General features: G+C 39.3%; 2 protein-coding genes across 8 annotated transcripts in view; both read right to left on the reverse strand.

Annotated features, from left to right (window-relative positions):
• Window positions 1–13126, reverse strand: part of CNTN4 (contactin 4) — a 1016652-nt gene that overhangs the window by 522921 nt on the left and 480605 nt on the right. The window lies entirely within an intron of this gene.
• Window positions 6903–8237, reverse strand: LOC108535575 (heterogeneous nuclear ribonucleoprotein A1-like). The gene has a single exon (XM_017881662.1). The coding sequence runs from the start codon at window positions 8210–8212 to the stop codon at window positions 7250–7252; it is 963 nt and encodes a 320-aa protein (XP_017737151.1). The 5' UTR covers window positions 8213–8237; the 3' UTR covers window positions 6903–7249.

The following is a 13126-nucleotide window of genomic DNA, read 5'->3' on the forward strand; positions in this document are numbered from 1 at the left end:
TTTTTGAGATGGAGTCTCGCTCTATTGCCCCGGCTGGAGTGCAGTGGCCGGATCTCAGCTCACTGCAAGCTCCACCTCTGGGGTTTACGCCATTCTCCTGCCTCAGCCTCCCGAGTAGCTGGGACTACAGGCGCCCGCCACCTCGCCCGGCTAGTTTTTTGTATTTTTTAGTAGAGACGGGGTTTCACAGTGTTAGCCAGGATGGTCTCGATCACCTGACCTTGTGATCCACCCGTCTCGGCCTCCGAAAGTGCTGGGATTACAGGCTTGGGCCACCGCGCCCAGCCAGTTTAAAATACTTTTTAAGGCCAGGTGCAGTAGTTCACACCTGTAATCCCAGAATTTTGGAAGGCCAAGATGGGAGGATCACTTGAGGCCAGGAGTTCAAGACCAGCCTGGGCAACATAGCGAGACTCGCACCTTTACAGAAAATTATTAAAAATCAGCCTGGCATGGTGGTGCATGCCTATAGTCCCTGCTACTCAGGAGGCTAAGACAGGAGGATTGCTTCAACCCAGGAGTTCAAGGCTGCAGTGAGCCATAATCACTCCACTGCATTCCAGCCTGGGCAACAGAGGGAGACCCTGTCTCAAGAGAAAAAAAAAAAAAAAAATTAGCACTGCATGATTCAAGTAAAGTCAAATTTCCCTCTGGTGCTGACGGATTGCAACATGAAGTTAGTAAAACAGAACTCTCAACTGTGGTTCCTCTCATCCACTCATCCCTTCTCCCACCCATCCTGCCAGTTCGCCATGTGTGAATGTATATATGAAGCATCTTCTGCTTGCCAGATGCAAGGAGAAGCACTGGGCGCATCAAGAGGAACAAGACACCATCTCTATCCTCTACAGTCTCTTTATCCAGTAGGGGCTGTTATCCACAATTTCATATAATTGCAATATGATATCCCGTTATCAAGGAAGGAGGAAACTTTTCGTTTGGGAATCTTCATAAAGGAAGTGAGCTTCCCTTGGGGTCTGAAAGACGAACAGGGTGCTACCAACTCATCAGTTAATCAAATAAACCAGAAATCTAGGGAACCGGGAGACCTGCATTCTATTTACAACTCTGGCAGGAACTCATTATGTGGTCCTGGGTAGATCACCCCATCCGGCCTCTCTCTGAATCTTGTTTAAAGGTAAACCTCCTGGTTAAGTAAATGAAACGTCTTTGAAAACTCTACAGCACCCTACATTGCCAGATATTACTGTGGTCTCAATTTGTTATTTTAGCTTTCATTTAAAAAAATATTACATTTATATTATTTTTAAATTGACAAAAAGTAATTGCATATAGTTACGGTATACAATGTGATGTTTTGATATATCACTGTGGGATCCCCAGTATTTTCAAGCTGAAAGTATACCTGGAGTTTCTCATCTTACTCTCACTTATAAAAAAAACACTGTGAGCAAACACAGGCTTACATGAAAACATGGGCCAACACAAGCTACTTAATAATGGGTTCTTAGCGTTAATTTAAACCATGTGATCACTGCAAAGCCTGTATGTTTACCAGGGAGCTAAAAGAAAATGAACAACCATCATTAGAGAACTTGCCTTTCTTTTGTGCCCTTAAATAGCTTAGCTTCTGATAAAGCTGGACTTAATATATTGTGAAGACAAAAGGGACTCTTAACTTCTGCTCTGCTGATGTGGCAGAAAGCCGGCAGTATCTCTAATTGGATATGTTCAGATACTCTTCTGACATGCATGGTGATTAGGCCATTTTAGATAAACAGGATGTGCTGATCAATGAAAACTATTAATGTCTTAAGCAAATGATCAGGGTATTAATAATTAATTTTGTGAGAGAAATGTCATCTCGGACCTTGGGATTGATCTACAATGTTAAGCGGTTTCTTGAAGCAATTAAAATTAGCTTAGGAAATGTATCCAATTACATGATAAAGATTTAGTTCATGATATGACACTATTTACAGTGCATGTTCTATTAAGGGCTGTAGGTTTTTAAGGATGAAGAATTTCAAGAATCCTATTGGCATTTATTTACATTCAGGTAGGTAAGGTTCACCTTCGCTAATCAGAAATAATGGGGTCGTGGACAGTAATTTGTCAGTGGGTAGTGGTAACCAAAGCATCAGGTTTTCTGAAGGGAGCTGAAGATTCATGAATCTCATGTGGTACTGTGGTGCAGGATACAAAGTTTCATAATTTCAATTTTTCTGTCAGAGCCAGAAAGAAAGCTGCAGGATGAGCCAAGAGTTATGGTGGCAATAGATCTCCCCGGTAGCTTTGAGCTCTCTCTGGCTTATCTAACAGTGGCTGTAGCAAAGGTAGTGTAGTCAGCACTCATTTTGAGATCCTGCCCAAGAGTGAGACTCGTAAATCCTAAGAAGGAAGCCACACAATAAAACAGGCCTTGGTTGCTTTCTCTCACTGAGCCAGGAGGAGATGAATAACTAAGAATTGTACAAGGTGTTTTTTTTTTTTTTCCCCCACATTCTTGAACAGAACAAAACTTCCCTCAACCCTTCAAACAATTTTCATACTAATAGTCATACCGGAGACCTCAGCACAAAGTGCTGAAAACAAAAGCATCAATCAGTTTTCCCTTAAGAGTCCTGGTTTCCAAGAATCTACATGCAGGGCCTGGTCATGTATTTGTCTGTTCTGGACACTCTGCTGAATTAAAATGTTGCTGGTGTCCAAACAGTACTAACTCAGCTCACACAAAAAAGTAATTATGTTTACCATGTGGCAGAGACAGTGCTAGCTGAGTATGCAGAGGTTAGGGAGGCATGGGTCTTGTCCTTAAGGAGCTCACAGTTTACTTGGCGAGAGGTGCTAATAAACCAGTAATTATAATTTGGTGCAACATGTGTAGTAAGTCTATTGAGAACAAGATGCTAAGGAAGCAAAAGATTATCATTGAACTGAGCTGGGAGGTAGGGTAGGGCAGGAGTTTCAAGAAAGCTCCTCAAAGGGGCTACCAGTTTGAACTGATTCTTAAAGGATAAATAAGAGGGAGGAAGGCCATTCTGAGCCAAGTGACAGGGAAAACAAACTGGCAAGAAGCTGTGAGAACCTTCAAGTTATAGCAGTGCAAGATAATGAAGAGCGTAGTCTGCCGAATCTAACTTGTGCTCTATTCCTAGACTTCACATTCTCCAGCTGTGTGGTCCATCTAATATATATGAGAGCTGCAGGATGGTGAGGATTAGTGAGAATGCATGAAAAGCACTGAGCTTGGGTACTGGCACAAAGTTGAAATGTGATAGCTATCCTTGTTAAAGACAGCACAGCACAGCCTGAGTTTGGGAGTTATAGGCTGAGGGGGAAAGAGGCTGGAAGGTAAATCACGAGCCTGGTCTCCAATCATCTTTGAACGTATAGTAAAGATTCTGGACTTGAGGCCAGGCATGGTGGCTCATGCCTGTAATCCTAGCACTTTGGGAGACCGAGGTGGGTGGATCACAAGGTCATGAGATCAAGACCATCCTGGCTAATACGGTGAAACCCCAGCTCTAGTAAAAATATAAAAAATTAGCTGGGTGTGATGGCATGTGCTTGTAGTCCCAGCTACTCGGGAGACTGAGGCAGAAGAATGGCTTAAACCCAGGAGGAGGAGGTTGCGGTGAGCCAAGATAGCACCACTGCACTCCAGCCTGGGCGACAAGAAGACTCCGTCTCAAAAAAAAACAAAACAACAACAACAACAAAAAAGATTCTGGACTTGATTCTGAAGGCTATGAGGAGGGTGAGAATGACTTCCAACAAGGGAAAGACCTAAAAAGATTCTATTTTCCTGTATGAAGATCTGCTTAAAGTGCAATCCCCAAAGGACACAATATCTATTTTACCTTTTTGCTTTTTTCCTCTAGTTAGGAAGTTGACTACCTCTCTAATTACTAAGAATACTTCCAACAGAAAATGTTTTTCAAGGCCTCATGGCAGCAAGACAGTGTGGGAAAACATGGATTCATGTACACTGAGTTCTTCCTGGATTTACCACAAATTACCGAACTTTGGGAAGGACACTTAATCTCTGTAAACATGTTTGCTTGTTTGTATGTTAGGGATCATACCAGAAGCCCTATCTTTCTCACAAGTGTGCTGTGAAGGTCAACTGGCTTGTTTTGTATGTGAGTATTAACTACTATCGTTGTTTAAACTTGGATTCAAATTCTACCTCCTGGCCCCAACCAAATAGATTTTTAACTTTATGAAGGTAGGAATCTTTGTATTTTTGATTGATATTTAAGAGGCACATAGAATAGTGAACCATCAGAGCAGGCAGCCAATCAATAGCTGATATGTAAATGAAAGAATAAAGGTAGCTAACATCTCTTGTGGACCTACCATGTGATCTTACATTCACTTCTCCTTTAATCCTTATAACATGGCTGGGAGTCAGGCATCATCATCCTCTATAAAATTACATCCTTGGAAATTAGAATATGAGAGGCTATGAAACTTGTCCAAGGTTAAATATCTAGAAACCAATAGAGCCGGTATTTAAATCTATGTCTTCATACTTCAAATACTGAACCCATTTCTAAAGCTAATGAACTCTTCTCAAAGTATTGTGTCTTTTAAAGTGTGACGTAACATCCTGATGGTGACCCCCTTCTCTAACTTGGCTTTTCACGTTGTCCTTCTGCAGAAGTGAAGCCAGATGCCAGTAAACCAAGGTGTAGAATCTGTAATATTCATAACGTAAAGGATAGCACAGGTTTCAGAGCTGAGACTTTGTCAGGTGGCTATGTTTCACTAGTGTTAACTCAGAAGTCTTTTGTGATAGCATAACTGTGAATAAGTTTCCTTCCTCCTAAGTGTAAGAACATAGACATTTGCTTTCTTGCTAATTATTATTTAGAGTGCTACCATTCTTAAGGCAGAGATTTTTAAAAAGGATCATAGAGTTAAGAGTTTCCTAACTCTACAATTAGCTAATGAGGGGTGCAGTCATCACAATGGCGAGGAAGTGGGAAACAGAAATGAAGGCAAGAGAGAAAATAGGCTTCCTCAGAAAGCAATACACCAATAATTTTAAAGGAAAATGGCATATAGTCAAATCTTAATGTTCAATCAGTCAATAGATATTTGTTGAGTGTCCATGATTCAATTGGTAAAATTCAAAAAAGAAAGAGTTTTGGGTCAAGGTCTCCACCCACAAGGATTCTACAGCTCAATTGGATAGAAAAGATTATTGACCATACAAGATAGTTTATATTGTTAAATGAGTAGTACAGATCATCTATATGTCTTGTGATTATGGTAGCTAATCTATGGGTTCTTCTTGGATAATGAAAATTCCTATCACATCAGTCAATCAAATTAACTTGCTGGATTTTCTCCTTTTACCAGCTTTATATTCTATCTACCAGTAAAAACAGATTTTCATTCCTATAGGTGATGTCTTTCAACTTCACTGGAGATTGCAGTAAGTAGTCTGCTAGGAATGGTGAGAAAATGTGTGTTGCTTGGTTTTTATCATTGGATTATTTGTCCCAAGCATCTGAAAATATGAATACGACAGTGCAAAAGAAGAGAAGATATAAGGGACCTGGATGATATATTTGGAAAGCTATATCTATTAAACAAGAGGCAAACATGTATAGGATGGAATCCCTTATTTAGACCATACTCACCTACTGAGTGGTTCATTTAGACACCATTTCCATCATAATACCACATTAAAGAGGGCCTTGAGGAATGATAGAGGGTAAGCTAAGGTACACAGTTGCTCCCCATTTGAAAAGACTTTCCACTTATGGTGATTCTAACCATAAATATAATGATTACATTAGGCAGAAATCCTCTGAAATAAAAGCCAGGTAGCTAATGTATCACCATTTCACTTACTGAAGGATCTCTTCCATAGCCTGAGAGTCCACAGTTATACAGATTAATTTGGAAAAGTCTTCCATTGAAATTTCTTAAAGTATATGGCCACTACGGATTTCTCAAAATATACTTTCCCCTTATAGAAAACCTTATTCTACTTTGATGTTGGACTTTTCTATGTTACTACTGAGAAGACCCTCTTCAAAAAACGGAAGTCATCTCAATAATCACAGTGATATTGCAAAAAATCACTGGGATAAGATTCAGAATAACTGGGTTCCAGGCTCAGTTCTGTTATTTGCTTGCTGGACAAATTTCTTAAGGAATAGAAGAGGGGACTGTGCCAGATTGTTTTTAAGGATTCTTGAAACTTTGAATTACATTATTCTATAAGAAGAAGGTTACATATGCCAAAGATATGTAATTAGTTAAATGAAGTAGTGACTACACCTTTGTCATCCCCAGAGACATTTGAGGCTTGTAACAACATCGTCTTCCCATTCATTAAAGTTGTTTTAGATATATTGCTTTTAAATTCGATGTATTACACTGTTACTGAAAATTTAATCCCAAGCCACAAGTCCATATTCACTATCCATAGCATTCACTAAGTAATCACTAATTGTAATTTGGTAAGTTTTATTTAATATTTACTTGTATTAAGGGAATGCTTGAACAAAGCTTAAATACTAGCTATTAATCCTCTGAGGGAAATATTGTCCAGGGGCAACAAACTGCCTTTCTGGTAAGTAGTTCAATAACGATAATTTGAAAAAAAAAAACACACTTATACTACTATTTCTTGATTTTTGTCTTATGTATTAAGTTATTTTATGAATGATGATATTCAACTTTCTTAATCACTCCCAATGACAGACAGGCCTACAAAAACACAAACATACCTTGCTTTACTGTTGTCTAAACTTAGTTATAGCACATAATTTGGCTGTTAGCTGAGCTGCAGAGTACACTGCTTTTATTTTTTTTATAGTACTTGTTTTTTTCTGAGTTAATAATTTCCTCTTTAATAACAGGTTTCTAAGTATATACCACAAATTCACCCTAAACATTCTATCATAGCTAATACTTTCTTTTTTTTTTTTAAAAAAAGACATTTATTCAGCGTCACGATCAGACTATTACATTTAGCAATCAACAGCATGGGTGCAAAAAAAAAAAAATCTACATTAAAACCCTTTGTTGGAATGCTTTACACTTTCCACAGAACAGAAACTAAAACAACCTGTTATACAATTAGTCACAAATACAGTCCTCGAGTTTTTTGCCCATACACATGAGTATTTGTCTAAAACATGTCTTCTTTGTAGCAGCTAGGCCCTGCCACCACTGTGCTTGGCTGAGTTCACAAATCTGTTGTAACCTGTAGCTTCCCTGTCACTTCTCTGGCTCTCCTCTCCTGCTAAGCTTTGTTTCCTAATTAAAATCTTCTGCCACTGCCATAGCTACTGCTGCTGCTGGAACCGCCATAGCCACCTTGGTTTCGTGGTTTTGCAAAGTATTGGCCTCCACCGCCATAGGGGCCAGAGCTTCTGCCTCCAAAATTTCCTCCCTTCATGGGTCCAAAATTTGAAGACTGATTGTTGTAATTGCCAAAATCATTGTAGCTTCCACCACCTCCAAAATTGCTTCCATCATTACCAAATCCATTATAGCCATCCCCACTGCCACCATATCCACCACCACCACGGCTGCCACCAAAGCCACCACGACCACTGAAGTTTCCTCCACGACCGAAGTTGTCATTCCCACCGAAACCACCTCCACGACCACCACCAAAGTTTCCAGAACCACTTCGACCTCTTTGGCTGGATGAAGCACTAGCCATCTCTTGCTTTGACAGGGCTTTCCTAACTTCACAGTTGTGGCCATTCACAGTATGGTATTTCTGAATGACAATCTTATCCACGGAGTCATGGTCGTCAAAGGTTACAAAGGCAAAGCCCCTTTTCTTGCCACTGCCTCGGTCAGTCATGATTTCAATCACTTCAATTTTCCCATACTGTTCAAAATAATCTCTTAGGTGATGTTCTTCAGTGTCTTCTTTAATGCCACCAACAAATATCTTTTTCACAGTTAAGTGGGCACCTGGTCTTTGAGAATCTTCTCTTGAGACAGCTCTCTTTGGTTCCACAACTCTTCCGTCCACCTTGTGTGGCCTTGCATTCATAGCTGCATCCACCTCCTCCACAGTGGCATATGTGACAAACCCAAAGCCCCTGGAACGCTTGGTGTTTGGATCTCTCATTACCACACAGTCCGTGAGCATTCCCCATTGCTCAAAATGGTTCCTCAGGCTCTCATCCGTTGTTTCAAAGCTCAACCCTCCAATGAAGAGCTTCCTCAGCTGTTCGGGCTCTTTAGGAGACTCTGACTTAGACATGACGGCAGGGAGAAGAGAGACTTTAATGGTGCTTCCTCAGCGGCATCCACGGGCAAAAAGGACGCTAATACTTTCAATATTTTCAAACACACCTCATAGTCCATCCGTTTTAATAAGTATTATTTATTTGGACATATAGATATTTAACACTTGAACAATTCAGCTGAAAAACAGACATGAATGGTTCTAGTCTTCTAACATTGTTTGGTTAAAAACAGAAGAGCCATGTATTCAAAGCTATGATTTTTTTCCACAATTTTCCATACATATGAAGCTTATGTATTTGTGAGAGTGTACAGTACAATGTAGTCAATCAGCAATATAAAAGTGTATGAGATTAAACTGGTAAACAATGTTGGAGGTAATGTAATGGTAGAATATAGTACAAAACAACTGGGAAAATGATAAATAATAGATATCATTTACAGAGCACTTACTACATAGCAGTCTCTGTATTATGTATTAACTCATGTAATCTTTAAAACAACCTTGAAGGTAGACTATAATATTATTTTCATTTTATGGGTTAACTAAGTTGGAGTTAATAAGTAATAGATAGAACTTCTTCTGATTTTCCCTCCTAAGTTTATTGTATATTTTATACACTGACACGCATTCTTTTTATTTATAGTTTGATGAGATTTTGAAAACTTATACAGTCCTAGAACCACCATCACCATCATGATGTAGAATATTTCTATCACTCCCAAAATGAACCCTTAGAATGCTTATAAACTATTGATGGGAATGTAAATTAGTTCAGCGACTATGGAAAGCAGTTTGGAGATTTCTTAAAGAACTTAAAACAGAACTACCATTTGACCCAGAAATCCCATTACTGGGTATATACACAGAGAAAAATAAGTTGGGCTGGGCACAGTGGCTCACACCTATAATCCCAGCACTTTGGGAAGCTGAGGCAGGAGGAATGTTTCAGTCCAGGACTTTGAGACCAGCCCGGGCAACACAGGGATACCATCTCTACAAAAAATTTTAAAAGTTAGCCAGGCACGGTGGCTCCTGCCTGTAGTCCCAGTTACTTGCGAGGCTGAGGTGGGAGGATTGTTTGAGCTCAGGATTTGGAGGCTGCGGTGACCCAAGATCGTGCCACCGCACTCCAGCATGGGTGACAGTGCAAGACCCTGTCTCAAAAACAAGAAAAGGAAAAAAAAGAAAAGAAATAGTTCCACCAAAAAAGACACATGCACTTGTACGTTTGTCACAGCGCTATTCATGGTCGTAGAATCAACCTAGGTGTCCATCAATGGTGGATTAAAGAAAATGTGGTACATACACACCATGGAATACTATGCAACAATAAAAATGAATGAAATTATGTTCTTTGCAGCAAGATGGATGCAGCTGGAGGCCATTATACTAAGCAAATTAATGCAGGAACAAGAAATAAATACTGCATGATCTCACAAGTGGGAGCTAAATATTGCATATCCAGGGACATACAGATGGGAACAATAGGCACTGAGGACTAGTAGAACAGGAGGGAAGGAGCGGGGAAGGGCTGAAAACTGCTTATTGGGTAACTATGCTCACTATTTGGGTGATAGGGTCATTTATACCCCTAATTTCAGCATCACACAATATACCTATGTAACAAACCCACACAAGTACCCCTTGAATTTAAAATAAAAGTTGAGATTATTTAAAATAAATGAACCCTGAAAGTTTGACTTAAGAGTATGGATATTTAAACACTCTGCTGAATTTTCTCCCAAATAAGTATATGTAGCCTTATTATTAGAACAGCAGGCAATTGTAGTTTATATAAAATATGTGGTATTTTCATCTTGCATTTAGATTGTCCCTCAGATACTTCATCCTTCCTTTAGAATGTCATTGCCATGTTATTACACTCTTATTACAATAAAATCAAGAACAAAAGTAGATCATAGTTCAAGACAGGAAAATACACGGCATCTCCACTCCTCCTTCCCACTCCTATGGAAAGCAATGCTAATTGATTATGGCATTCTTTGCTGCTTAGCCCAAGGGCAGCCCCAGAATCCTCTCGACATGGCATTTCAAGTACACATGACAAAGTCAATGCAGGTTGCAAGTAAAATAAAAATTCCTTTGCTTCCCTGTGGCAATGAGATCATTGGCTTTAGAATCACACAAGCCAGGTTTAACTCCCAGCGCTACCATTTAGCTGTTGTTCTTGGGCAAGTCATTTAACCTCTGTTAGCCTCACTTTCCTCTTTAGTAAAGTGACAGTGAAGATACGGGGTTGTTGAAAGGAATATGAGAAAAAAATCCATATAATTGGATTCTGCTAGAAAAAGTTGAGTGTGGCTTTGGGTCGGCAAACTTGCTGGAAAAAACAAGAGGGGTAAGTGTGGTTCTGGGAGACCACAAATACAGGGAGCATACTGTGCCAAAGGGGGAAATCCATAACCACTGAGCACTGGAGGAGAGTGGAAGCAAGGGACTTGGGGGAAATTACAATCCCCAGAAACCCCACTCTTACCCATGCTTTCTGGGTACTGGGAAGTAGACGTTGCAAACTCTCAAAGCTCCTATCACCAGAGCAGGAAAGAAGGATTTCTTAGCAATCATCTCACGTTTGTTTTCCTTCTGCCCGCTGCTGTGCTACAGTGTGCCAATTCTGCTAACCTCCCAAATAAATCACTGTTAATGAAGCATGTTGCACATACAGACAGCAACAGGCATTTTTTAATCACCTAAACTAAAGAAGAGCTAAAGGTAAGCACAAAACACTCTAATACCTAATATATTAGGTGTCAGATTTAAAGTGGCAAGAACCGTGTGACTTTCAGGGCTTTTACTTGGATACACTTAGTGGGGAAGTAAGCCTACTAGTATATTCATCATCATGCACAGTTTGCCAATTGCTCGGACAGCCAAGTCAGAAAATCAGATAACTGGTAGCCTAAAAGGGGGTCTATATCTGCTTAATCAGAAGGAGAAATAAGATTTCAAGCATAAAAACTCAAGTTATAATAGGCTATACCAAAGTAGGGGGTTAAATAAAATCTACTATGCACTTTATCCTTTACTTACAAATTACTGACTGAACATCTAGTAACTGACATGCAGTATGATATAGCAATGAATAAGACAGGGTCTTCCCTCATAGAGATTATTTTACTCTACTAGGTAAAATAATATAATACTCTAAGAGGGCTGCAACAGTGGACAAATGCAACAATATCAGTCAAGAACATAAATGGTCTTTGTAGATACACTTAAGTTCAAGTCTTGAACTTGTATGTTTTAGGCAAGTTATTTCTGATCCTCCAACTTTATATCCATAAAACGGAGATACTGAGCCTACTTCAGAAGTTTGTAGAGATGTATATGAGATAATGCAAGTAAAATGGTTTACCACCATAATGCAAAAAGAACATAATCTTAAGATAAGTGTTGTTTTACTTAGAAGGAAGTTAGAAGTCATTCTCTTAAAATAACTGGAATTGGCCAGGCACGATGGCTCACATTTGTAATCTCAAAATTTTGGGAAGTCAAGGCAGGCAGATTACTTGAGCCCAGAAATTCGAGACCAGCCTGAGCAACAAGGTGAAACACCATCTCTACTAAAAATACAAAAAATTAGCTGGGTTTGATGGTGCACTCCTGTAGACCCAGCTACTCAGGAGGCTGAGGTGGGAGAATCACCTGAGCACAGAAAATCAAGGCTGCAGTGAGCCATGAGTGCACCACTGCACTGTAGCCTGGGTGATGGGAGTGAAACCCTGTCTTAAAAAAATAATAAAAAAATAATAATAATAACAACTATGTAAGTGGAGGTTGGGATAGGAAACCCCCCTACTTTTTAGCTAAGCTATAATATGGGATCTGCCATCTCATGTAATGGTAAATAAAATATGTATTCAAGATCCTGTGCCATTATATATTTATAGCTAAACACTAGATTAGAACATTCATCCGAAAATATTTGTTGAACACATGCAATATGTTAGACACTGTATCAGTAAGCACTGGGTATCATAGTAAAGTTGAGTCCTGCTATCATGGAGCTTGCATTCTTCTGCATTTTCTAGGTTTATTTGCCTATGAACACTTACTCTCGAAGAGCAGAAGTACACCTCAGTATCATTATGCTTTAGTTCATAACTTCATGCAGATGGTGGGATATTTCCACACCATTTGACAAACGCTATTGAGTCCTTATTTGGTATAAAATCATTTTCCAGAAGCCTCCTGCAAATTAAACCAGACTATTTATGTGAGTCTTACCTCCATTTTCTTGTCTTTTGCACCCAAATTTGGGTCTCAGGCATGAAAGATGATAAAGTGATAAAAATGACAAGCTGAGTTTTGTTTTTTTTTTGTTTTTTGTTTTTCCTTGAGTACTTACTATGGGTCAGTTACAATACAAAGGTTCTGGACAGATTACCAAATGCTTACAATAACTTGAGGAGGCAGGTATATGATTATTTCCATTTGTCAAAGAGGAAAGTGGGGGGCTTGGAGGGTTATGTGAGCCACTTATTTCTTTAGTATACCTTTCCCTACCTACTTACCTCTAGACCTGTAAGTGGCCAATTTCCTCCCAGTGTATTGTGTCAGGGCTGATAGCACTGACATTCAAAAATAAAAATAGAGTAGAAAGCCAGTAAATCACTTTGCAAAATTTGCCATTCTCTGCAATGATGGGGTACTTCATTATCAGATACAAACTAATATGACAGAATTACAGCACATGGATCCAGAATCCTTTGTATGTCAAGGGACTTTTTTCCCTTTTATATGAACAGCAGAAACTGTGAATGTGACAGTTTTTAAAAAGTTATTTATTGTCCTTATCAATGGGTGGTTATCCATCTAGTTAGTGTAACAGCCTGTTAGGTAGCAAGTGATAAATGTGTTCTTTGTTTAATCAGGCTTAGGCCAAATCGGGCAAACACTAACTGG

The sequence above is a fragment of the Rhinopithecus bieti genome, unplaced genomic scaffold (genome assembly GCF_001698545.2).
Source record: "Rhinopithecus bieti isolate Rb0 unplaced genomic scaffold, ASM169854v2 scaffold_12640, whole genome shotgun sequence".
Classification (NCBI taxonomy): domain Eukaryota; kingdom Metazoa; phylum Chordata; class Mammalia; order Primates; family Cercopithecidae; genus Rhinopithecus; species Rhinopithecus bieti.